Consider the following 23,838-nt stretch of genomic DNA (forward strand, 5'->3'; position numbering starts at 1 on the left):
CTTAAAGGGACAATGCACTGGAAAACATTCATTGATATATTTATTACTATTTCATGAAATCTATCCACTAGAGGGCAATGTTTATTTAGAGTCTATAGATAAGGCTTCCTTCCTTGCCAGGGAAGCCACAATGAATAAAAAAATACACATTTACTAAAGGCTTCCTGCACTGAATAACCTGTGTTCCATCAGCTTGTGCCTCATTCAAAGCTGCTGCATTGGTGCTAAGCACAAGGTAACTTGGTAAACAATTTTTCACCACAATTGTGTCCTTATAGATGATAGATAAATATGATGGGAGATTTAGTCTCCCGGCGACTAATAGCCTCTTCTTCGGGGCAACAATCTCCCTGATCTGCTTTCCCCTACCTTCCCACGGCTATATTGCACTTCGCCTGGTCTGAGGTGGCAAAGGCAAGTCTGGCGCAAGAGCTAATGTTCAGTAAAATCCGCATCTTAATGAATTATGGCAATCATGGCACTTCGTTTTCCAAAGTCGCCCGAAGTTTCCTCGTGAGGGTAAGGGCACACGGGGAGATTTGGGAGATTTAGTCGCCCGTCGACTAATTTCCTTCCCCTGCCTTCCCGCCGGCTATAATGAAAAATCGCCAGCGGGATGGCACTCGTGGCGCTTTGTTTTCTGAAGTCGCCTGAAGTTGCCCCACAAGCAAAATTTGGACAACTTCGGAAAACGAAGTGCCGCAAGTGCCATTCCGCTGGCAATTTCCTATTATAGCCGGCGGGAAGGTAGGGGAAGGCAGATCGGCGAGATTGTCGCCCCCAAAGAAGAGGAAATTAGTTGCCGGGTGGCTAAACCCCCCTGAATCTGCCTGTGTGCCCTTACACTAAATGGAGATGTTTAATCACTTCAGGGATAAGCACACAATCTGATTGCTGAAAATAGGGAACTGGAGATGGAGAGTCGTATCATGATTTATACTCTGTGTTGGATTTATTTATATATCCCTTAGGAAAACTTTTGGAACTTTCACTGAGCAGAGATTATTATATACAAAGTTCCTAGTCGCATTTGGCTAAGTGAATGGGAGCTGCCACGCTTATTTATTTTTCTTTTTTCTTTTTCTTATAAGCAGAAATATTGCCCTAGACTCCATATTATACAGTGTCTGCTGTGGGCAGGCATTAATGGAACGTGAGAGTACGCTTAGCCTGACCTGACTTTTCACCAGTCTGAGGAGTAGTGGCGTTTTTTCCAGGCGCTTTTCAGAGCCACATATGATAGAGTTTTCTGCCCCAGTTCAGATGCGCCCCCTCCTGCCTTTGTATAATGTCAGTAGCTCTAGTGTCAGGCTCTGCACCCCGTTCCTCCCAGCCCACCCGAATCCCTCCTAATAGAGTCCTGCCTCTGGATCCCCTCCCTCTCACTGTCCCATTCCCTCGCTATACCCCGCCCTCCCTGCAACTTGTCTCCGGGCTCTCCCTTCTCAGTAGAGCAGGATTCGGCTGATTCTCCTCGGATCCCTCACTCTCCCCGTTGTTATAGGGGGGCATCATGAAGATGCTTCAAGGGCGCCTCCCGCTCACCGTCCTGCACCTCTTTCTTCTTCTTGGTGGTGGCATGACCCAGCAGAGGCCTCAGGGTCCCATTAAAGATATCAATGGACTTCCTGCACAGGGACCCACTGTATCTGTAAGACCTGGTCCAGACCCTTCTGACAAAGTCACTTTCCAAGGTAACAATCACTTGTGGGGGTGGTGGGGCAATAAACTGTAGCTCTTCCTCTGTTTCTGTATCTTGGGCTCTCTGTCTGTGACTAGTGGGGGGGGTAACTAACCTTTTTTATAGGGGGCAGAAATCATTGAAAATTCTTTGGACCAGCAGTTGCCAGTTTAATGCAGGAAACACTCTCAGTGGTGTGCTGAACAAATTGTTTATGAATATACATTTCTCTCAGTCACACAGTGCTAAACTGCAGTGCCAAACAGCAGATATGGGACCCAGCATGAAGGCCATCCATAGAAGTGAAAGTATACCCTTGTTTCGTTCTATATACTCTTGGATGCCCAATGTGTACTCCAGTCTGACTGAGATTTGGGGGTGTGCCCTTCTTTTCTGGCTGACATTACAGCTTCAATATCAGAATTGTTGACTCAATAATAATAGTTTCCTATAGCCCTTGTTATCAGACAATGGGAGCCTGACCAGTTATTGGTCCTGCACTAAATGATCCACTGCACTAAATGATTCCCTCCAGAGAACGATTTTGGGTTAATTAGTAAAGTGATATACTGTTCTGTTAGTTGACATTACTAATGTGATGGTGTCTGATCTATTGTATTATAAGAACTGATCCTGCTTTTTCAGGAGGTGGATACATATATATCTCTTTTTTAATACATTTTATTTTGTTTCCTGCTATGTGGTCTAGGTCTGATACAATATAGAAAACTGTGTGTGTATTTATATATATATATATATATATATATATATATATATATATATATATATATATATATATATAGGCAGAAAAAGCTGAAGCACACCAGGACTTCAGCTTTTTCTGCCTTTGGATATTTGATTTCTAAATTGCACCCAGGTATGTAACTTTTGAAGTGTGTGCTAAAGCCTTTCACAGTATATATATATATATATATATATATATATATATATATATATATATATATATCAAGAACATAGATGTTACAACTGTATATGAGCTATATACAAGGCATAGAATGAGGGCAGTCGTAGGATTTTAATAAACATGTGTGTTAACAGTGTATGCTAGGCGAAAATTGCACACCTGACCTTTCAATTATCCACGTACGGTGCTTGGGGTATAGGAGGAGGTCCCCTGAAGAAGGGTATGCCCCAAAACGTTGTACTTGTTGGCTTGACATTAAACACGGGAGAAATCCCTTGAGCAGCTACATGTGCTGGAGTTACTTATGTTCATTAACAGTGTAAGCCTCATGAATAATAATATAATAATATAATATATATAATAATATGATATTGAGGTTGCCATTGTTCTATCTTCTATCAGCTATCACCTATCCCTATACTATATGTGTACATTTGAGTAGTAGTAACAGTAGACACTATATACAAAATGAAGTGTTGCATTGCTTAAAGTAAGATGAGATCTAACAACAGAACTTAATTTACAAGCAGTTCAATGAATATTTGTGATGGAGGTGGTGGAAACCAGAGGAAAAGTTATGCCACTTCCGAAATCCACCCCAGAAAATAAAATTCCATGTTTGCTGATGCTATTTATTAACAGGTACATGGGAAGCCATTTTCATGTGACCACATGACTCTGATCAGGAAGCTCTGTAAAACGCATCAGGAAGTGATGACAGAAAAATTAGCTAATGTATTGCCAGCTATCCATCAGTGCGACATGGGACATGCATAGCTGCAGTGTGATATGGCTCAGCTTGGTACGACTTGCCTGCCTTCAACAGACTATTATTTTTATCATGATTATTAATAACACATACATGGATCTATAAAGCACCAATATGTTCCACAGCGCAGATGTCAAAGCTCCAGTCTCATCACAGGCCTAGCACAGAAAAGTCTTTTGCCTACACTGGTTTTGATCCCTTGGCAAAAAACTCAGTGTATTTCAGTGAAACAGCACCATCCTGTGTGCATTAATAGATATTAATATTCTGTTGTCTATGTCTATGGAAATTGCTTGAGCAGAAGCAAACAATATGGCAGATGCTGTACATGTTTGGCTTATGTTTAAGCAGTGGATTATATTAAATTGATATTGTTATACAAAGAAGTCTTTTGCCTCCTTGAGCAGACTAGGGGCCAGAAAAATCCATAGAGGGGCCAAATTTTGTCTGTGGTCCTTAAATTGGTTGACCCTGATCTATATATTTGATAATAAAGTGCTGCCCTATTAAAATCCCCACCTATTATTATTTTGCAATATTCTTTAAGTATAATCTTTTTGCGGGAAGTGGACTGACTATCAAACATATTTGTTTGAGGGTGACATTCCCTAAAAATGATAATGTTATGTAAAGAAATCTACAGAGCCATTATGGACACTGTGACTATTAAAATCATTTGTGCATGAGGGACAGCTCAACTCGCAGTCCCTCATTTGTACTTGAAAGTCCCTATTTTCTCTGGACTGAACAGGCAGAAAAAGAAACAATGTTTCTAACTTAATTGGCTTTTGGCTAAGAGCCCAGAACAGTTATAGCTGCAGATAAGGTACTTTTGTAACAATTTTGAGATAAGCAAATAAGTAATTGTAACAATATAGGATAACAGGTCCCTTGGAAGAAGTTAGACTCACAGCTTAAAGGGCAATTAACCTTCATTAGCAAAAGTGTAAAAATGGGCATGGTCAAAAATTTACCGCACTACTTGCTGCAACTTTTTTGTCCCTCTTTTTATTTCCAAAATGTTGGGAGGTATGATTTGTGGAATGCCCTGTGCAAATCTTGGACAACCCAAGACCCTATAGATAGTGTTCTACTGCAAACCCAGGCTGGATGGAGGAGGTTTTATACATGAAGCTGACACTGCAGTTATCCTGCCATGCATTCCAGACATATTGTACATGGAACTGGCACTGCATTTATCCTGACATGTGTCCCGGGGTATTATACAGGACGTTGGCACTGTATTCTACTATGCATTGTGGGCTGTATGACATTGGTGTTAGATTTATCTTGTCAAATTTTCTTGGGTATTATACATCAAATAGAGTCCTGCATCAGGTAGGGTACCTATTGAATAACCACAAAACAGCCAGGATTCAGTTAGTCGGGTGGTCTGCAGGTACCCTGCAAGAGGGGGTTTAAAAGTACAGTATGTAGGCTAAGACAGTGGGGCAAAAAAGTTTGCTGATTCTCCCAGATGTGTCGTAAACATCCAGTGACATCACTTTTGCAACCATGCAGGACTTACATAGTTACATAGGAAATTCAGTTGAAAAAAGGCACACGTCCATCAAGTTCAACTGCTTGGCGGAGGGCTGGTCGGGAATTTTATTTTGTGTATTCAGGATCGTTTGAATTTCCTCATCAAGGAAACAATGATGTGTGGGTCTGACTTGGGCAGACTTGGCCTTTTATCAATCTTGCTAGATGTATCGAGAGGTATTTTACATGAAATTGCCACTGCATTTATCCATGTGTTCTGGAATGCTATGCATGGAGTTGACCCTGGGATATTATGAAGCAGTCTGTAGTGGTGTAACTATAGCGGAAGCAGAACTCGCAGGATGAGGGGGGGGTATTAAAATTAAAATTTCTTCTTCAAGAGCATGCAGCGGGGGAGGGGGTTGGCCATGGGGGCAGTTATGCGCTCTGGGCCCTTCTAAAGATTTTTTAAACTGAGGGGCCTTGCACTCGCTGCTGACAGTCTATATAAAAATGGATTTAATGAGCCTTCCCAAACACAACAATCCCCATTAACCTATTGTGACCTGTGATTACTTTATAGCTCTATGTTCTTTAAGGTTTCCAATAGGTGTAGGATAAAGACTGGCAAGTCCCAACAATTTAGCCTTTGATTTGCAGCAATTTTCTTTACAGTTGCTGAAAGTAAAAATAGCAGTGAGGCTTAATCATATATTAAAGGGGTGGTTCAACTTCAAAATTAACTTTTTGTATGTTATAGTATATATATATATAATTATAAGCAACTTTTCAATTGGCCTTCATTATTTATTTTGTATAGTTTTTGAATGATTTGCCTTCTTCTTGTGACTTTTTCTACCATTCAAATGGGGGTCACCAGATCCCCCGCTCACACACCTCCTCGCACCTGACAACCTCTCTCACACACCACCAAATTCCCCCTCCTACCCCTTCTCGTACCAACCTGCTTTCCCCGCCGGCTCTGCATTTGGATGGGAAAGAGATGTCAAAATCTCCTAGTCCCCAGTGTTGTCCAGCAGGGGGGAATGTTGCCCTAGGCCTGGTCCTTTATGGCCTTCCCACAAATCTGGGCCTGATTATAAGGGTGGGATTGAGTTTGTGTCAGTGAGAGCTTGAATGAGGGTGAGTATATGCAGAGGTGCTGCTGCCATGAGTTGAGTTGAGCAACTTGCCTCAGAGAGCAGCGACGACCAAGTTACCAAGATGGCAAAAAGCCAAATTTCCATTTTTTAAAAAAGAATGTTGATTTCTAGTGCAGAGATTGCTATTGCGCTCGCTGCACTAGCAATGAGGCCCCTCCCCAAACCCCCTCTGGTTCAGGAATGGTAAGTGCTGGGGGTAAGGGGGGGTGGCATAGTGTTCAAAATCACCCCAGAGTATATGAGTCCATGTTTATTAGTATGGGTGACAGTGGCTGTGTCAGTGAATGTGTGAGAGCACGAATGATAAAAGGCCATAAACTGGCTTATAATATCTGCCCCTACAGATCATCTTGGCTCTTGATTGTCCCATTTATGGGGTCCCTTCGATATGATATTGTTGTTTTGATGCAGTCCTCTCCACAGTGTCACAACATAATCCAAGTGTTGGCCAGGGACCAAAGAATTAGATAAGAAGTAGATAAGCCCGATTTGGTCCAGTGGGTGTTGAACAAATCATGCAAAGATCCTCTTGTTTGGCAGCCTCACCAAATTAATGTATCATTAGGTGTAATGTTTACATTAAATGAGTATGCAAGTGGGTGTGTGGGAAAAGTGTAGGAAAATAAGTGAGGGTCTGTTTTATCGCAGCTCAGATTGTGTATAATTATTGGTAATAACTTTCAGGGAGGAAGCAGTCAGACTAAGCAATTTCTGTACAACAATGGAAATTAGCAGTATCACTACTTTTAGGAAGATGAAAGTGTGTAAATAATGGTGTAATGTATTAAATTAGCATGAGAGTGTTTGTGTGATGGTAAATGAGTTTTTGTGCAGGTGTATAAATGGGTTTCTGCAATGTAGTTTGTATGAGGCTGTGGGTAGGGCTACTGGGAGTTGTAGTTGTGAGTGTGTGTTTGAGTGAATATGAGTGGCCATTATGCCAGCATACAGATAAGTGCCTGCTGAGTCTTCCATTTCATGGGTAAGTATGTGAATACGTTTTAGTGGAACTGATTCGCCTCCAGTTTCATGTTTGTATATTTTTTAGTTTCCTGCTAGCACGTGTTGATGATATTTAGCAACAAGTTTATTTTTGCTGGCACCACAGTGTTTGCCTGCTGTTCCTTGAAACACACTCTACCTCTTTTACTTGGTTGCCAAGTCAAGTTGAGTTTATTTTCAATTCCCTATCATGGCTATTATACCTGCCCAGCTAACATGTGGTCACCCACCATGGGACTTGGAAATCACCGCCTCTTGCTCCTCTACTTCTGCAAACGTGCTCTCTGCAGTAGAAAAGCCAAATTTCTGGTTAAAAACATGTTGAAAATGTTTGACTTGCTTCATTGACACAGCACCCCTGCTCTTTAAACTGCCCAAGGTCCTAGTGATGTCAGGAGAATCCTACCCCTGTCTACACACGTTTTTTTTTTCTTAATATCAAACTGGCAGAAGGACTTCAGGCAGGATAAAACAATTTAAGATAATATAAACATGCTGGTTGTTGCAAGTCAGCATGTCTGATTTTACATTATTTTTCACACAGATTAGGGGACCCAATCTTAGTGTATTGCTAGGGTCCTTCCTCTCTTTGCTGCTCTAAAGTTACAATCTTTTAATTTGTTTCCAGTTATGTTGTTCTCAGTCAGTTCAACCTCTCAAAGACATTAGAGGATTCCCTTTCGGCCATGTGTTACCCTTTAATTCCTTCTCTGCACATCATAACATGTTATGGGCTTTCCACTTGAAATCTCTTCTCCTTATAGTTTTAGATGGAATAACATTACTTTGGTGGCCAAATGCTGGTAGATCCCCTATTGATCAGTTAATTTAGCCAATGTATACACACACAAATGGCCAGATTCCATGAAATCTACTATTTGAGTTTGAACAAGCAGATTTCATAGGAAGATTGAATTGAAGGGAATTACTGCATACGTCAGTTCTGGATCAGCCAGTGACTTCTCAAATTGTCCAGTGTCAGTGCAAAGAATCAGACCTGATTTTCTCTTGACAGAGATTTGCTATCACAAGATGGGCTGTCGAAACACCAGTAGCAATGATTGGAGAATTTCACTTAGGTCAAGGTCCTGCTCCATGCTTGACCACCTCAGTCCCAGTCAGTAGCAGCGTTATTCAGCAGGGGAGATCAGTAGAGGGTAAATCACCCTTCCACTAAATGCTGGGAGGCATAAATTCTAGTTATGACCATTAAAAAAGTACAGGGTCAAATCTGGATCAGTGGGGTAGGGCTTATCCAAAACTGATCATGGCATAAAAAGTCCTGATTTTAATTCTGGATTTTTGGGCAGCATGCATACGATTAGTTCCAGAATAGAAAATTCACACAAATGTTATGTTGCAAAATAATTATCTACAAAATGCGGCAAAAGCAGAATGTGGTGCTATGCAAAAAATAAAGAATTAATCAATTAAAGGGGTTTTTTACCTTCTATACACTTTTTTCAGTTCAATTGTTTTCAGATTGTTCACCAGATATAAAGGGTTTTTTTCAATTACCTTCCATAGTTTTTCCAAAATCTAAGTTTAAAGTTTAATGTTCTGTCTCAGGTGTTTCTGTCTGGCCACTCAGTAATTCAGGTGCAGAATCTAAACTGTTACAATTTTGCAACATATAGTTGATACAATTCTCAGCAACATCTCTGGAGTATTAGCAACTATTGTAGCAAATCTAACAGCTGCCTTTAATGAAACTCAGGGATTCTGCTCAGCAGGGACAAAGATAATAAATGAATCAAATAAATGTATCGATTTAGAATTGTTTGACGACCCCCCAGAGCTGCTTTAGAAAGGTCAAAAATGAAACTTTACACTTTAATATTGCTATTTTTAATATAGCTATTTTTTGTGTACTTCGCCTAAGGAATAGTCCAAATTCAATTCAATTCGAATATCTAAATTTATCATGTACTGTCTCTTTAAAAATTCGACTTCCACCATTAGCCATCTAAAACCTGCCAAATTACTTAATTAGTTTTAGCCTATGGGGGACCTCCTAGAACCCATTTGGAGTCAATTGCTGGACTTTGAAAAATCGAAAGTTTTTTTTTGGAAAAACGTTGATTCGAATTCGATTGAATGCGCTATTACTTCGATTCATACTATTCGAATTCAATTAGAAAACAGACCTATTTTGCCAAAAAAACTTCAATCTAATTTCGGTTGGTATTTTTTATTTCGAAATTCGAAATTCAACCCTTGATAAATATTCCCCTTAATGTATTCTTTTGAGCATTCTGCACTAAATATAAATGATATATTACTTTTACTGATGGGGCTCCTAGGGGGAAGTGCATGAATATGTATTATCTAAAACTCAACACTCAGGTATGTATTTCTCCCATCTGCAGACTGTCCTGTGGATATCTTTTTTGTGCTGGATACATCTGAGAGTGTTGCCCTGAGAGTAAAGCCTTTCAAGACCTTAGTGACACAAGTGAAGGAATTTACCAAGAAATTCATTGATAAACTGACCTCCAGGTACAGTTATACAGTTATTCTTACTGTCTCCTCTCTATGTCTTATTTTCCAGGTGCCTAGTACTTATTCATACTGCTGTAAGAATTCCATATCATGCAATGCTATACCTGAATTTTTAGTTAACCTGGGCTGGCCATATCCTAAAGCTGGCCATAGATGCAAAGATCTGATCATACGAATCATCGTGCGATCGGACTTTCCCATCTCCCGACCCGCCACTAACCATTCAGATCAAAGTTTTACCAGTCAGATTAGTTAAAGAACAGATCAGCAATGTTTTGCCCCTGACAGCAATCGTACGATATCTATGTCCAACCAAAGCTAGTGACAGTCTCCCACTGAAAATCGTACGATCGGCAATACACGCAGAGATATTATCGGCAGCCGACAGAAATTTTCTATCCTGACCGATCGACCAAACGACCGATCTCCGCCGGACGAAAAATGTCGGGACTATCCACACAAGGTTCGAAAATCGCACGAATCCTCGATTCGTACGATCAGATCTTTGCGTCTATGGCCATCTTAAAACAAGTCACAGTACAACCTGATTAGTGGAATTGAACCCTTTCTGTGTATGGCCCAATTACATACCATCTGGTCATTTTGCCCACAGGCATTGCTGTTGAAGCTTATATAATGTAACAATGTAAATCACATGTTATCTTCATTAGTATGAATAAGGCTTGATATTTAAACCCTTATGTAACTCTGTTCTGATTACAAAAATATTTATATCAAGTGAGAAAGGATTTTGTATACAAGCTGCATTCATTCCTGGAAAAAAATTCCAAAGTACTTCCAGGTAAAATAAAGATGATCTCTTTAGAAATATATAACATAAAACAGCCCATATTTAAAAAAAAAACACTATTTCAAATAAATATAACTACATAGGCTTACCATTTACATGTGTATTGTTTGTTGTTATTACAATAGAAGTGGCCACGCACAGACAGATAAAAATCCATTTCAAAGAATTATCTGTGTGTACAGTATATGGTGTCTCAACAAAGTTGGACTGGGCCAGCAGTACTCTGGAAAAAACCCAGTGGGCCCTGCCTGCCCAGACTCACTGCCTGATATTGTTCACCGATACAGGAAAGGGACACACTGTCTGGGGGGATGTCTTTTAGTGATTCACCATGATGGCCAGTGTATGGTGCACTGGCAGATGTGAAGAGAAATTACAGCTGTTTCAGTAAGTCATAACTTTGCATGAACAGTCAGAACAATAGAAAGGCAGTCATACTGTGTGTGGCCCTCTCACACTCTATCCATTCATTCAACTTGTGGGCTAATCAGGGTGCATAGGAGGCCGGGCAGTATTTCTATGAATTTATGAATTCCTTGTTGTGTTGCAATACTCGGTGGATTGTGTGTGATCTTATCATCTTTCTGGCTGCAGGTATTATCGGTGCGACCGTAACCTGGTGTGGAATGCAGGTGCTCTACACTACAGTGACGAGGTGATCCTGATCAACAGCCTGACCCGGGATATGAAGACTTTGAGGGATAACGTGGAGACAGTTGAATACATCGGAAAAGGAACTCACACTGACTGTGCCATTAAAAGGGGCATTGAAGAAGTCCTGATTGGGTTTGTACCACTTGAAATATAAGCAATAAAGCTTGTGCATGAGACTCTTGTTCTTTGTCATTTCTTAGTAACAGAGCATATAACTCTGATTTTGTCATATATTGAGATACTTAAATGGGCATATTTCTCATTATTTTAATTTTAATCTCTATTACAGACATACTGCTTTGGATGTGCATTTTATTATAATCTTCATTGTTTTCTTGTATGTGATATGGGAGAGAATGAGGTTTCAGAAAAATCTAAATAATAGGGGGCATTCTTTCATTCATAGAGGGTCACACCAAAAAGAGAACAAGTACCTTATTGTTGTGACTGACGGACATCCTCTGGAGGGTTACAAAGAGCCATGTGGTGGTCTAGAAGATGCAGCTAATGAAGCTAAACACTTGGGCATCAAAGTCTTCTCTGTTGCCATTTCACCAAACCATCTGGTATGGTCACACATATTTTTTTACATCTCCTAAGCTTCTGGCTTACCGCATGCGGGGCGTTATATACAAGGGGACAGTTATAATACCACATGTGACACAACATGGCATTCTTTTAGTGTGACTGGGCTGAGCTTTTGTGTTTTTTTTCTGCTTTAAGGAACCAAGACTCAGTGTAATTGCATCTGATGCAAGCCACAGGAGGAACTTCACAGCTACCAGTGCAGTTGGCCTGACTGATGATGAAATAGACAATACAATTGACACCATCATTGATATGATTGTAAGTATTGGGCTGTATATAGCTTACATGAGTTTAGTTGTGCAGCAGAAAATTTCAGATACTTTCTGCTATTGTTCCATAAAACTTCCATTACCTCTCAGCATCCTAGAGCTGTTAGAGTTCTTGAGGAATCAGATATAATGGCTGCATGTGACTGAACACGCATGCATTTAAAGATACCCTGATGATATACAGAATATACAGAATGCTGATATGCAAAAAAAGTATACTCTGTAGTTCTGTGATGTACAGTAAGTCTATTATTGACTCTGATGTTCTGCAGTAATAATCTTTAGTATATTTTATGTGATGCCATTCAGTATCCCTTTGAGGTACTGACAATTCTATTATTGCACTACTATGTGCCATGATACTTAGGGGCAATGCTCAGTAACATTAAAAGGCATATTGCAATTCATTAGTTTAGACATCAAAGTTGATGTTGTTAGGATATAATGCCATCTCGCATTGTATGATGCCTGTTTAAGATAAAACATTTGATTACAAATTGCTAAATATATTGAGCTTTAAGGCTCATTTATGAACCCAATCACAAAATTGTGCACTCTTTAATGCTATTGTTTGTTTTTGATTACTTGTATTGCACATGCTTTGATTCAGCCTGTTATAGCACGATATAAGTACAGGCTGGGAGTCCTGGAATTAACACTTTATTTGAGGAGAAGATTCTTCCAGAGCTTCCTTTGCATGTTGTGTAGTGAATTGAGGAGTGGGTTCCTGCAGTGACATTGGAACTGTGGGGGGAAACATGTTGTGTGTGTATAAAAAAATTGTGATTTGCTTTTATTTTTGCACTTTGAAAATTGAACTTGTGTTTGTAAATTAGCCTTTTTGTGCAATATACCTCCAAGAAGGGGAGCATTTAAACATGCCCCGTGGGACCTTATATCACTTACAGGTACCATCCACTAACTGAATATTGTATTTATTTTTCAGAAAGAAAATGCTGAGCAGGGGGTAAGTATCCATTCTTTCATTAGAGCTGTCTTTTAGCAGTAACACTTGTCTTACTAATACAAAAATAGCCACTGAGTTCCTGTGCATTAATCAATTAATCTCAACAAAAGTGAAATCTTAATATTATTCTTTTTAGTAACATATATTTTGTTTTCTATTTCAGTGCTGTACCTATGAATGCAAGGTAAGTAACTAAAATCACATTGCAGTGAATGATGTATGGACTCAGATTTATTATATACTGTACATCTTGTGCCTACTCTAAAGTTACAATGAAAGAATGGAGAAAAGATCCATGACCACTGGGACAGAATTTGGAAAGATAACTATAATCTAAAGCTGGTCACTTTCAGATATCTATAGGGCAGGTTTGAAAAAGTCATCAGATAAGGACCAAAAAAGGCAGTTGGTGTGGTCCTTTCTCTATGAGTCTTCAGAGGCCCCTGTTATGATCCAATCATCTGTGTGGCAAAATTGGGCAAAGATCAGCTTATTTAGTGACCTCACCAAACAAGTGGTGTTTAAAATGCTTGTGCTAATTTACATTTTATTTACATGACGCTCTCTTGTTTCTTAGCCCTCCCGTGGTCTTTCAGGACCATCAGGACCACCGGGTTATGAGGTGAGTTTGCATAGATAAAAAAAATATATAAATGATAAAGATTTGTGATCAGTAAGTAACCATATTATGTATCATTGAATGCAGGGAGAAATCGGAAAACCAGGTCTTCCAGGAGATCGGGGGTTACCAGGCGATCCAGTGAGTACTCCATGAATAAAAATTACAGCAAGTATCAGATATCATAATAGATGTGTTCACTAGTGATGGGTTTTGCATGATTCGCCGCCAGCGAATAACGCAAAACGCCCGCGAAAATTCGCCGTTGTCAAAAAAAGTTTTTTTAAAAAAACGGACGCCGGCGTCAAAACCGAGACGCCGGCGCCGTTTCGCGCGAAGCGGCACAAATTCGCCCATCACTAGTGTTCACTCTGCCATACAGTATATGTATATGGGGCTATTATTTTCTAAACTGTTCTGCAACAACTTAAGAAAACAGCACAGGACAACAGCACCAGTATGAAGTAATCTTCAACACAACCCTGGGTACCGTTCTGTAAGGAAGCAGTGTTGTTAACATGATTTATATATATTTAATACAGAGTTATAAAATTAATGCCATTGTAGCACTATGGATCACTGGACCCTAACAGTGCCTAGGCACAATTGTATTACACTGTAAACCGCAACAGTATTTTCTTGCAAAAAGAGTCAAGAGGGCTTCTGAACCTGTGAATGTCAGATTGTGCCACTGAGTACAATATACATTTCAGATGGGACCTAATGGCTTGATTGTACTAAATCACCAATAGTCTCTTTGTTTACAAGGCCCAGTTAGTGCTACTTCATACAGAAACATGCTAAATTTATTGGTGGGTGAAATAACTCTACCACAAGGCTTATGTGATCAGGTCAGATCTCCCTCTTATCACAATAAGTAGTCAATGTTCTATACTGATAATAACCCATAACCACATATGGTGATTACTAGGTCAGGTGTAACCTTTGTTAAAGGGACACACAAATAAGATCCTCCAATGTAGAGTATTTAAGAAATATAAGATAAAAACAGTGAGTGCAGAGGCCGTTGGAATAGAAAGGGATGGGAATTGAAGGATAGTAAGTAGGAACCTTATAAGAGATATAGCCTGGAAGCAAAACAACTTTGGAAAAGTTCATATTGAGGATGAGCATGATATTTTGTAAACTGGGGAAGTCTGAAGCAGCATGGAAGAGAGTCCCAGAGAAATGGCCTGCACTGCACAACATTTGGAAGTAAAGTTTAATTGTAAGGGAGTAGAAAATGGCAGGTTGAATGAAGATTGTAATTTAGGGACCCATGCAGAGATATTTTGAAAGTTAGTGCTATTGTTCATATTATTAGGGAAATGACAGGAAAATAGTGAATTTACTGGCAAAGTATTAGAGCAGGATAAAAGTGTCTGGTTAGGTGAGGAAGCCCCAGAGTGGCATTATGAATCGACATATTGGACACAATGGAAAGCCAGCCAGTATAGTAATGCAAGGCTATTACAAGGATTGTAGGTGGAAGATTGCCCGTGTTTTGAGACAGAGCAGTGAAGAGCTATTTTTGTTTAGAATAGATAGAATACAGTCTAGGGGAAGGTGTATGAAAGGAGTTTGGCGGCTTTCATTCCTATCACAGGTGTGCAGGGACGAGTGCTGTGGAACAAAAACATAGTGAACTACTGTATTCCAGGTTTTGTTTTAAAAGTAGTCAGCAAGTTCCTGGATAATATTGCATAGTTGAGAATTTGGGAAGGGCAAAAGAGCTTTACAGATGTACTAAGGGAGTTGTTTTATAGAAGTCGAAGTACAGGTAATTCTCAGAGAACGGTGCATTTTTAGTGGGGAAAAGTGTTTGCAATATAATCATATCTTGACTAAGATCTTGACTGTATGTCCTTTTGTGTCTCTACAGGGTCGGCAGGGTGATATTGGACCTGTGGGTTACCAAGGAATGAAAGTAAGTGTACTCTAATTCTAGGTACCATATTGAGCATTTATTTGTTTTTTGCTTCACAAGCAATCCCTGACACTTTCTTATTCTCTTTTATTATAGGGTGACCAAGGTATCCGAGGAGAGAAGGTGAGATCACAAATTATTCACCTGTTACCTGTTTATAATACTTGTCCTAGAGAGACACCTTGGTGTGGCATTTAGCATGCCAGTTAGGGGGAGGTTTAATTGTATAACTTTTTAAGCTTTACAATCTCTTTAAGCTATCTATTGCTGATTGAGCATAGTAGTGTTTAAGATATCAGGAAGAGAAGTAAGTCGATGCTCAAAATTGTCAGCAGATATAGACTGGAGCAGATCTACATAATTTTGGCAGTTGTTCTGCTATGACTTCTATTATATTGGTAGGACTACAAGTTAAAAATTTCTAGTTTAGTAATTGTCAGGGTGAGATTAGTCAGCCCAGAATTCTGTCTTTATAGTCTAAAGTAAATTCACTATTCCAGACTTGTTTTCATGTCCAACATGCATAGGCATGTTGGACCGTCCTTATTTTGTATATGAAGAGGAAACTATATTTAAAACCCTTTAACTGTTCCCACTACAAAGTTTTTTTTCTTTCTTAATATTTCATGTTGTAAGCCAAGAAAGATAACAAGGTAACAAGATTAACCATAACTGAGTAGTAGCATAGGAGAAACAGTGAGTATTGGAGTGGAGCAGTTCAACCAGGGAAGGCACACTCTTAGTGTAAGAGTGTAAGAGTACAAAAACAATGCTATATAGAGAAAAAGACTGTTTAATATGTGTGACCAACAGTATTTCTAGTTTGTTACAGCAAGAGTGCGTAATGTCAGTATACAATCGATGGGCGATGTAAGGATAAAAGCAACCAAGGCACATATTGCAACTGGGATTTCTGTGATGCAAAATATTGGATGGGAATTTAAAATCAAATATTTGTATGTCATGACTGTGAGCAGTAAATGTATTATTTATCTTCTTATGCTCCTTTTTTTCTAACAGGGTGGAAGAGGAGCCAAGGGATCCAAAGTGAGTATTGTCTACTAAACAAGCCATCTGACAGAGCTTTCTTCTTTTTGTGCCTACAAAATCAGCATTATACATAAATCTCTGTCTAGTACAAGACTGCAAAGCCTTACCAATCTCTGCTTTATATTAGACCTCAGCTGGAATCATTTGGAGGCCCTTACCCTATTAAACTAGTGACATTATTTATATTGTGCTGACATATTGCACAGTGCTTTACAGAGATTGTTCGTCACTCACAGGCGTCTCTTCCCCAAAGGAGTGTACAATCGAATAATTTGATGTTTCATAGAAATGTCCAAACATTTTCTGGTTGCATCTTAATTTTTCCCACACTAAGCCACCAAACAGAACAACAGTGATTCATATGAAATGACTCAACAATGGCTGATTATGTTCTCATACAGTTTCCAGAGTTCATTTTCTAGGTAAATTAGTAATTTTATATTTTTTATATGATTGGTGGCCCTTCATACAATACCCACTTCTCACAACCTAGAACTGTGACTACAACAAACTGGTTGTTCATAATTATAACCTTTATTGTGCTCTTAACATTATTTTCGTCTTTTACAGGGAGACAAAGGAAAGAGAGGAATAGATGGAGTTGATGGACAGAAGGTATGTACCTAAGTAACAACAGACTGGCAATTTTGGTGGTGCATCTTGGTTACTGATATACAAGCAGGTTTATGGCCCTGTAATATGTTGATGCTACAGTGAGTGGGCCTCTGTCTCCCCAAAAATGGTAGCACAGGTTTCATTGTAGCTCCACGTACCTGCAGCGATCTGCAAAATATAAAACATACAACAAAAGAAACTTTTAGCTGTTACATGATCTTCACCAACACACAACTGCACAAGCAAAGGCTGACATAAGTTAAATACCACATACATGTCACTATACCTATACATGTTTATGAATATATGACAACAGCACATGGTACATCATACATTGATATTGTACACTAATATACATTAATCCTTTGTATGCCTGATTTATTTTAACAGGGAGAGGATGGATACAATGGGCTTCCAGGGTGCAAAGGATCTCCTGGGTTTGATGTAAGTAGCAAGTGTAATAAAAATGTGTTTATGAAACTAAATGAGTGTTATATGTGTTTTGTTCCTTTAAAGGGGCTGTTTACCTTTGAATTAACTTTTAGTGTGCTGTAGAGATTGATATTCTGAGATTTGCAATTGTATTTCATTTTTTATTCTCTGTGGTTTTTGAGTTATTTATATTTTTATTCAGCAGCTCTCCAGTTTGCAAGCTCAACAATCTGGTTGCTAGGGTTCAAGTTACCCTAGCAGCCATGCATTGATTTGAATAAGAGACTGGAAATGAATAGAAAGATGAATACCTGAATAGAAAGATGAAGACCAATGGGAAAGTTGCTTAGAATGGGCTATTCTATAATATAGTAAAAGTTACCTTGAAGGTCAACCACCCTTTTAAGAAGCTAATAATATGTAGTCATATTTGAGTGGATATATTGAATCACCTGTTTATTTTTTTGTGTACATGCACAGTACAAGTTAATAATCTGCCGCTTGTTAATTATCCTTCTCTTACTGCTACAGGGAGCCCCTGGAAGTTCAGGACCTAAAGGAGATCCAGGACCATATGGCACAAAGGGAGAAAAGGCAAGTCATTTATTATTAAACTGGAGTTCACACATGTACAGTAAGTCACAAAGAAAGGCATACACCAGTCAGTAAAAAAGACACAAACACTGGTACAAAGTGTCTTGCAAAGTACATACACCACAAAAAGTGGTAAAATCCAATATGGAATTGGGGCTAAAATGCAATATACAACCGTAGGAGCTGGCTATAAACAGGGAGAGAAAGAATATGCAAGAATAAAACACTTGGAGGTGTTTCTCAGAACTTTTGTGTTGTATTTGTCAATGTGCCAATTGACAAAGACCACAAGACAATATAAGTGATGGTAATAAAAATAGGAACAAATATGTTAGTGACATGCAGATAGATTAGAAAATGTAAACACAATAAGAATAGGTTTAAATTTAGGTAGTAAGGGAAGCAGTTGTATACAATTCAATATACGCCAAAACTAAGAAGTGTCTTCTCTTCAGGGTGTTCCTGGAACTCCTGGCACTGGTGGAAGACCCGGAAACACTGGAAACACAGGAGACAAGGTAAGTAACTCATATAATAGTCATATAACAACAACATCTGATATTTTATAAATGAACCGAAAAATTAAGGCTAATCTTGCAAAATGCAAAAAGCAAAATGGAACAAAGTATATCTGATCCAAACACAGTTATGCAGGAATAGGCCCAACCTGGACTTCAGTTTTAAAGGAACATTTCTCTAATACTTTTTAAAGAATCGGTTCCACCTCTTTTCTCTATTTGCATCCTCTTTGAATTCTAACAACGAACCAACTTTTACCTTTGTTCAGGATTTGGGTGCTGCTAACGCAGTAAATGTGAGTTGAGGCAGTAGAAATTTAGTTGACCCACTGTAAGGCACTAGGATATCCACATGTGAACATGATTGTATTATGCAAAAAAGCATGATTATTACATTAACTGCATGATGCTCAAACAAACTGAACAGTATTTAAAGTGGACCTGTCACCCAGACATAAAAACCTGTATAATTAAAGTCCTTTTCAAATTAAACATGAAACCCAAATTCTTTTTTTTATTAAAACATCCATACCTGTTGTAAACTTGTTTAAAAATCTGAGCTGTCAATCATATATTGCCTGCCCCTCCTCTATGCCTGAATTTCACTTTCCATTCAGCACTTCCTAGATGTCAGTGCACTCCGTACATTCCCCCTCCCTCCTTACCATCTAATTATGTAGCCTGTGCATGGGGATTGCCATCAGGTCCCCCATTCTGGCACAGAAATAAGATTTTGAGATAATGTAAGGCTTGCATTAAAAACAGTGCTCACAAAATGGCAGCTGCCTGTTTGCTATAATTATAAATGTCCAGGCTGAAGGAAACAAGATTTAAATAAATTATATAGTATAAATAAAGATTATTTTGCTTGACTGACATGATAAAATAGGATTTGGAATTATTTCTTAAGGTGACAGGTACCCCTTAAAAAAAGTTATTTAGTTTTACATATGTGTCTCAAAGCTGGTGTGATTTCTGGCCTTTCTATTTTGTAATAAGGCATTAAAGTTCTTGTTTGGGAGGGAAGTTGTGGACCTTGAAGTCATCACTCCAAAAAATCATTGTGGACCTTGGAGTCATCCCTTCAAGAACCATTGTAGGCCAAGATCTATCAAACATCCTTCTTGGCTTTTCAGCCAATTCTTGCAGTATGTGACCTTTGGCTTTCTGTTTTGCAGGGAGATCCAGGTTCTAATGGTTTGGCAGGAGAGAAGGGAGAGTCTGGGGATGAGGTATGTGACCACGTGTATTTTTTACTGTACGCATATTTTTTATTGTACTGAGATATATTAAAGGGGAAGTAAATACATAGAAACCAGCCCTGGCCTCCTAAAACAGTACAGATTGCAAGCTGCAGTACTTTATTTGCACTGTTAATGAAAATAAGTGAGCAGAAGGTAAGACCACACCCCTCCCACCCCATACAATCACCCTCTTCAGCGAACATATTATGAGCAGAAAGTGCTGCATTGGAAGCACACATGTGCAAATGTCTTTTTCACCCTTCAGATTAAACACATATATGTCATCAGTATTCTGGGAAATCAATGACTGTGAATATTGCAACCATGAAGAGACAATTCAGTGCAGCTGTAGGTGCTCTTCTTTGGGAGAGGAGCCCTTATTTTGAAGTACCTCGGTAGCTGTTAGTGAGGGGCTGCTTGGTATATATATATATTGGTTGACTTAAATTTTATAGAATGATAGATCAGATTCATTTATTTTTATATCTTGTCAGAGAGTGTTCCACACTCAAGTGGTATCATTTATTTGCTATGGTAGATTAATTTTGTCCTTACAGTATTTGTATTGGTTACAATTAATTATGTCTTCTCCTTACAGGGTGATGCTGGAGCTGATGGGTCTCCCGGAAAACGGGTGAGAACTTAATGTGCTTGCTTGTTTAAGGGGAATTAGAGTTGATTGACTGCATTACATTGCCAATGGAAAGGTCCCGAAAGAGAAGTAACTTTTTAACCCTATAATCCTTTATACGAATTTTGGGTGCTGCTCTGGGGAGTAAATCCTTTAATCCCTCCCCCTAACCAGTATGAAATAGTATAATCTCTGTAATAAACTCATTCCTCCTTATAACTCCTTATAAATAAGGAATTCATTAATTGAGTGATTTTACTGGGTGCTAAATATTATCTTTTTTACTTTAACTATGCCATTGGCTAGATAGTATAAAAATGGAGTGGTTTTTATAAAAACAGAAAGCAGAATCTATTTTTACCATAATCTTTATTGTGATTGCTGTATATAGAATTACAATTATATATTTTAAGATTTTATTCCTTTTTTAGGGGGTTTTGTTCTCTTTATATCTGAAATGGAAAGGAAATTAGGAGGGATTACTTTTGCTTTAGATGTCAGTCTGTGGGTCATGATGTTTGTGACTAGAAACCTTGATCAGAAACCAGTACCAACCCAATGGACAAGCAGCCAAATAAGAATTCCATATGCATATACACAAAGGCATTGGCCATAAGTTTAAGTCTCACAATAATGCAAAAGTGCTTCACCTAAATTGACCGCAAACAAAGCAATTTCTTCTGCTCTGCCAAACTGACTTGATGCACCAAGCTTCACTGTACAGAGCTGTTGTCCAACCATTTAAAGCATTCAATATAGTCTTCAATAGTCTTGTCAACCACTGATTTCCCCTTCAGTGTAGATTGAAATCACATATAGGAAATTGAAAGGAGAATCTAATTAACTGGCTGGCAGGACAGCTGATTGGATAAATGTAGTTTGACCATCTGTGTGTGTGTGTATGTGACCAAACTGTATACAGTCTCACTGGCTCATGGGCCCGACCATCAGTTTGCATGAAACTGACCCATACTGTACAGTGCCAGGCATAGAGATCATCTTCTCTGATTCTTTTCCCTGTATATCTCTAAACTTTTTGCCACAATACGGCCCTGTACACACAAAGCCCTTAAAACTGCGATTCTATATCTATTGTGTAAAATACAGGAAGATCTACTGGTCCAAGTTAAGAATGATTAGACACAGTATTCAAAAAATCTAGGTTTGGTGCAAACCAACTAAATACTCTTAGGGGCAGATTTATTATGTGGTGTTAAAAACGTCGGAATAATTCACCAGGCATCACTGTGTAAAAATGGTGTCATTTTATTATGCTCTTTTTCTTTGAGAAACTTTTGCCCGGAAACAGTGTAAAATAACACAGCAAATCTGATGTTCGTATGGCGTAAAATAACACACAAGTGAATAAATTCACCATTTATTTTACACATTTTTTACACAGTTTTTCTGGCAAATTTTGTTTTACACAGCATAATAAATAGGCCCCTTAGTGTGAAACCCTTCCAACATCTATTGCTGAGGAGAAGCGTGTAATTTATGCTCAGTGATACTACCAATCAGGGCCGCCATCAGGGGGGGACAGGGGAGACAAGTGTCCCGGGCATGGAGGGGGGCCCAGCAGTACTGCAGTTTTGAAAAGAGCCGGGCCCCCCTTGCGAGCGTAAGGGGGGCCCTGCCACCAACTTTTTTTCAAAAACAATTTTTGGTGCCCTAATTTTTTTTAACTTGTAAGAGAGGCCCTGTCGCCAATGTTTTTTTTTAAATATTTTTTTTTTTTTTTTAACTTGTAAGGGGGGCCCTGACACCAATGTTTTTTTTTAACTTATAAGGGGGCCCTGACCATCAATAGCTTTTTATAACTTGTGTGTGGGGGGTTACTTTTTAAGCGCTGATGTCTGTGTGGTATTTGGGCGGGATGGAGTGGGGCTTGGGTGGAGTAGGTGGGATCTGGGGTGGGGCTTGGGTGCCAGTGTGGGTGGGGTCCAGGGGGCCCCGAAAATTTTGTTGTATGGGGCCCCGTGATTTCTAATGGCGGCCCTGCTACCAATTTAAAGCTTTCTATAGGAGAACATACTGTATATAGTTGGTCTCTCTTTGGGGAGGCTAGGACTCCTTAAATATTTATTTATCACCTAATGTATAACCGCCTAGTGTACACATAAGAAAGGTCATAGATCACATGTATGTTGTGTGTTTGTACCCAGTAAATGGTTGCAGTTAAAATTTCCTCCACTTACTTTCATTTTTTACATTATTCACACAGCATTCCCTTGATGTTTTGATGAACAAACCCAAACAACAATCCTATCATTTTCATGATAATATAGCCACTGGAGAACACAGTTATAGCAGAATGCTATTTCCTCTTCAGAGCAGTTATTTCCCAGACCCTCATTTATATTAGTCAAGAAGGCAGCCAATTTTGCTTCATCTGGGTTATAAAAAAAGGAATGCACTTTGTCAATAGGGGCAAAACAGTAACTGCTTTTTATAATTTGGATATCTAGTTGAATTTGGGGGAAGACTAGGAAGAAATCCAAAATATTCAAGTTTCTTGAGCCTGTGTTATCAGTGGGGTAGGGAAGCTGCTTGTATGGTAATAACAACTGTGCTTTTACTCTTTAGGGCCACTTTTTAAATTATTTAAAAGCACAGAGATCAGATCATTGAGGGCCTCAGTCAATGTAACCCATATACAATGTGAAGGGCACATATCCCTGTTTTAGGCCCCGCAAAAAGAGCTCTGCTGCTAAGTGTTAAACATTTCTTCCCTTTGTTCTTAAATTTTTACCAGCTGGAATTTAGGCAGTTCAGATGGTATTTAGACATCTGGGACCATATTAATCATTAATCACTGAACATTACATAAACGTGTGCACACTGTTGCATGTCAGGATGTTTTGTGCAAACCAGCTGCAATCCAATATGTTGCTTCACAGCAACTAAGCAGTTTGTATGCAAACTTGATGACTGAACCATTACACTAGTTTTAGTGACTTTGCACTGAATTGCTTTTGATATTCTAGTAACTAAACCTGCTAAATATTTTCCATGTGCCATCACAATGAGGTGTAAAATGTTGTGTAACTGCAGAAGAAGCAGAAGAAGCAGACCATGTGGTTGCAGGGGCCCCAGGAATGTAGTGGGTCCAATAAGGCCCTAAAATATGAGCAACTTCAACAATATCTAGGTAAAATTGTTCAACTTACAAATGTTTTGGGGCCCTAAATTGAATTTGCTGTGGAGCCCAGTAACATTGGGTTACTTCACTGGTAAGGAACATGCTTTAGATGAACATGGAAGAGAAGAAAAATATGGTTCACAAAATTTTATTGTGGCTCAATATTGCTTTAATTTAGCTTCAAATGGAAAATGTGCTCTTAAACCTTATTAAATCCCAGACTTTGAAAGAACATTTTCTTTTGTTTTCTCAA

At 38.9% G+C, this 23,838-nt stretch overlaps 1 protein-coding gene across 1 annotated transcript in view; it reads left to right on the forward strand.

The window, feature by feature from the left end:
- The first annotated feature begins 1,394 nt into the window (after positions 1–1,394).
- Positions 1,395–23,838, forward strand: part of col6a1.L (collagen, type VI, alpha 1 L homeolog) — a 42,376-nt gene continuing 19,932 nt past the window's right edge. The window contains exons 1-18 of the mRNA XM_018234101.2: positions 1,395–1,694; positions 9,392–9,521; positions 10,930–11,121; positions 11,396–11,555; positions 11,713–11,835; positions 12,793–12,813; positions 12,977–12,997; positions 13,391–13,435; positions 13,520–13,573; positions 15,315–15,359; positions 15,456–15,482; positions 16,380–16,406; positions 16,980–17,024; positions 17,415–17,468; positions 17,988–18,050; positions 18,506–18,568; positions 19,747–19,800; positions 20,411–20,446. Of these exons, the coding sequence (XP_018089590.1) occupies positions 1,514–1,694; positions 9,392–9,521; positions 10,930–11,121; positions 11,396–11,555; positions 11,713–11,835; positions 12,793–12,813; positions 12,977–12,997; positions 13,391–13,435; positions 13,520–13,573; positions 15,315–15,359; positions 15,456–15,482; positions 16,380–16,406; positions 16,980–17,024; positions 17,415–17,468; positions 17,988–18,050; positions 18,506–18,568; positions 19,747–19,800; positions 20,411–20,446 (1,341 nt within the window). The 5' untranslated portion in view covers positions 1,395–1,513. The remainder of the gene's footprint in view (positions 1,695–9,391; positions 9,522–10,929; positions 11,122–11,395; positions 11,556–11,712; positions 11,836–12,792; positions 12,814–12,976; positions 12,998–13,390; positions 13,436–13,519; positions 13,574–15,314; positions 15,360–15,455; positions 15,483–16,379; positions 16,407–16,979; positions 17,025–17,414; positions 17,469–17,987; positions 18,051–18,505; positions 18,569–19,746; positions 19,801–20,410; positions 20,447–23,838) is intronic.

Source organism: Xenopus laevis, chromosome 9_10L, assembly GCF_017654675.1.
Source record: "Xenopus laevis strain J_2021 chromosome 9_10L, Xenopus_laevis_v10.1, whole genome shotgun sequence".
NCBI classification, from domain to species: Eukaryota; Metazoa; Chordata; class Amphibia; order Anura; family Pipidae; genus Xenopus; species Xenopus laevis.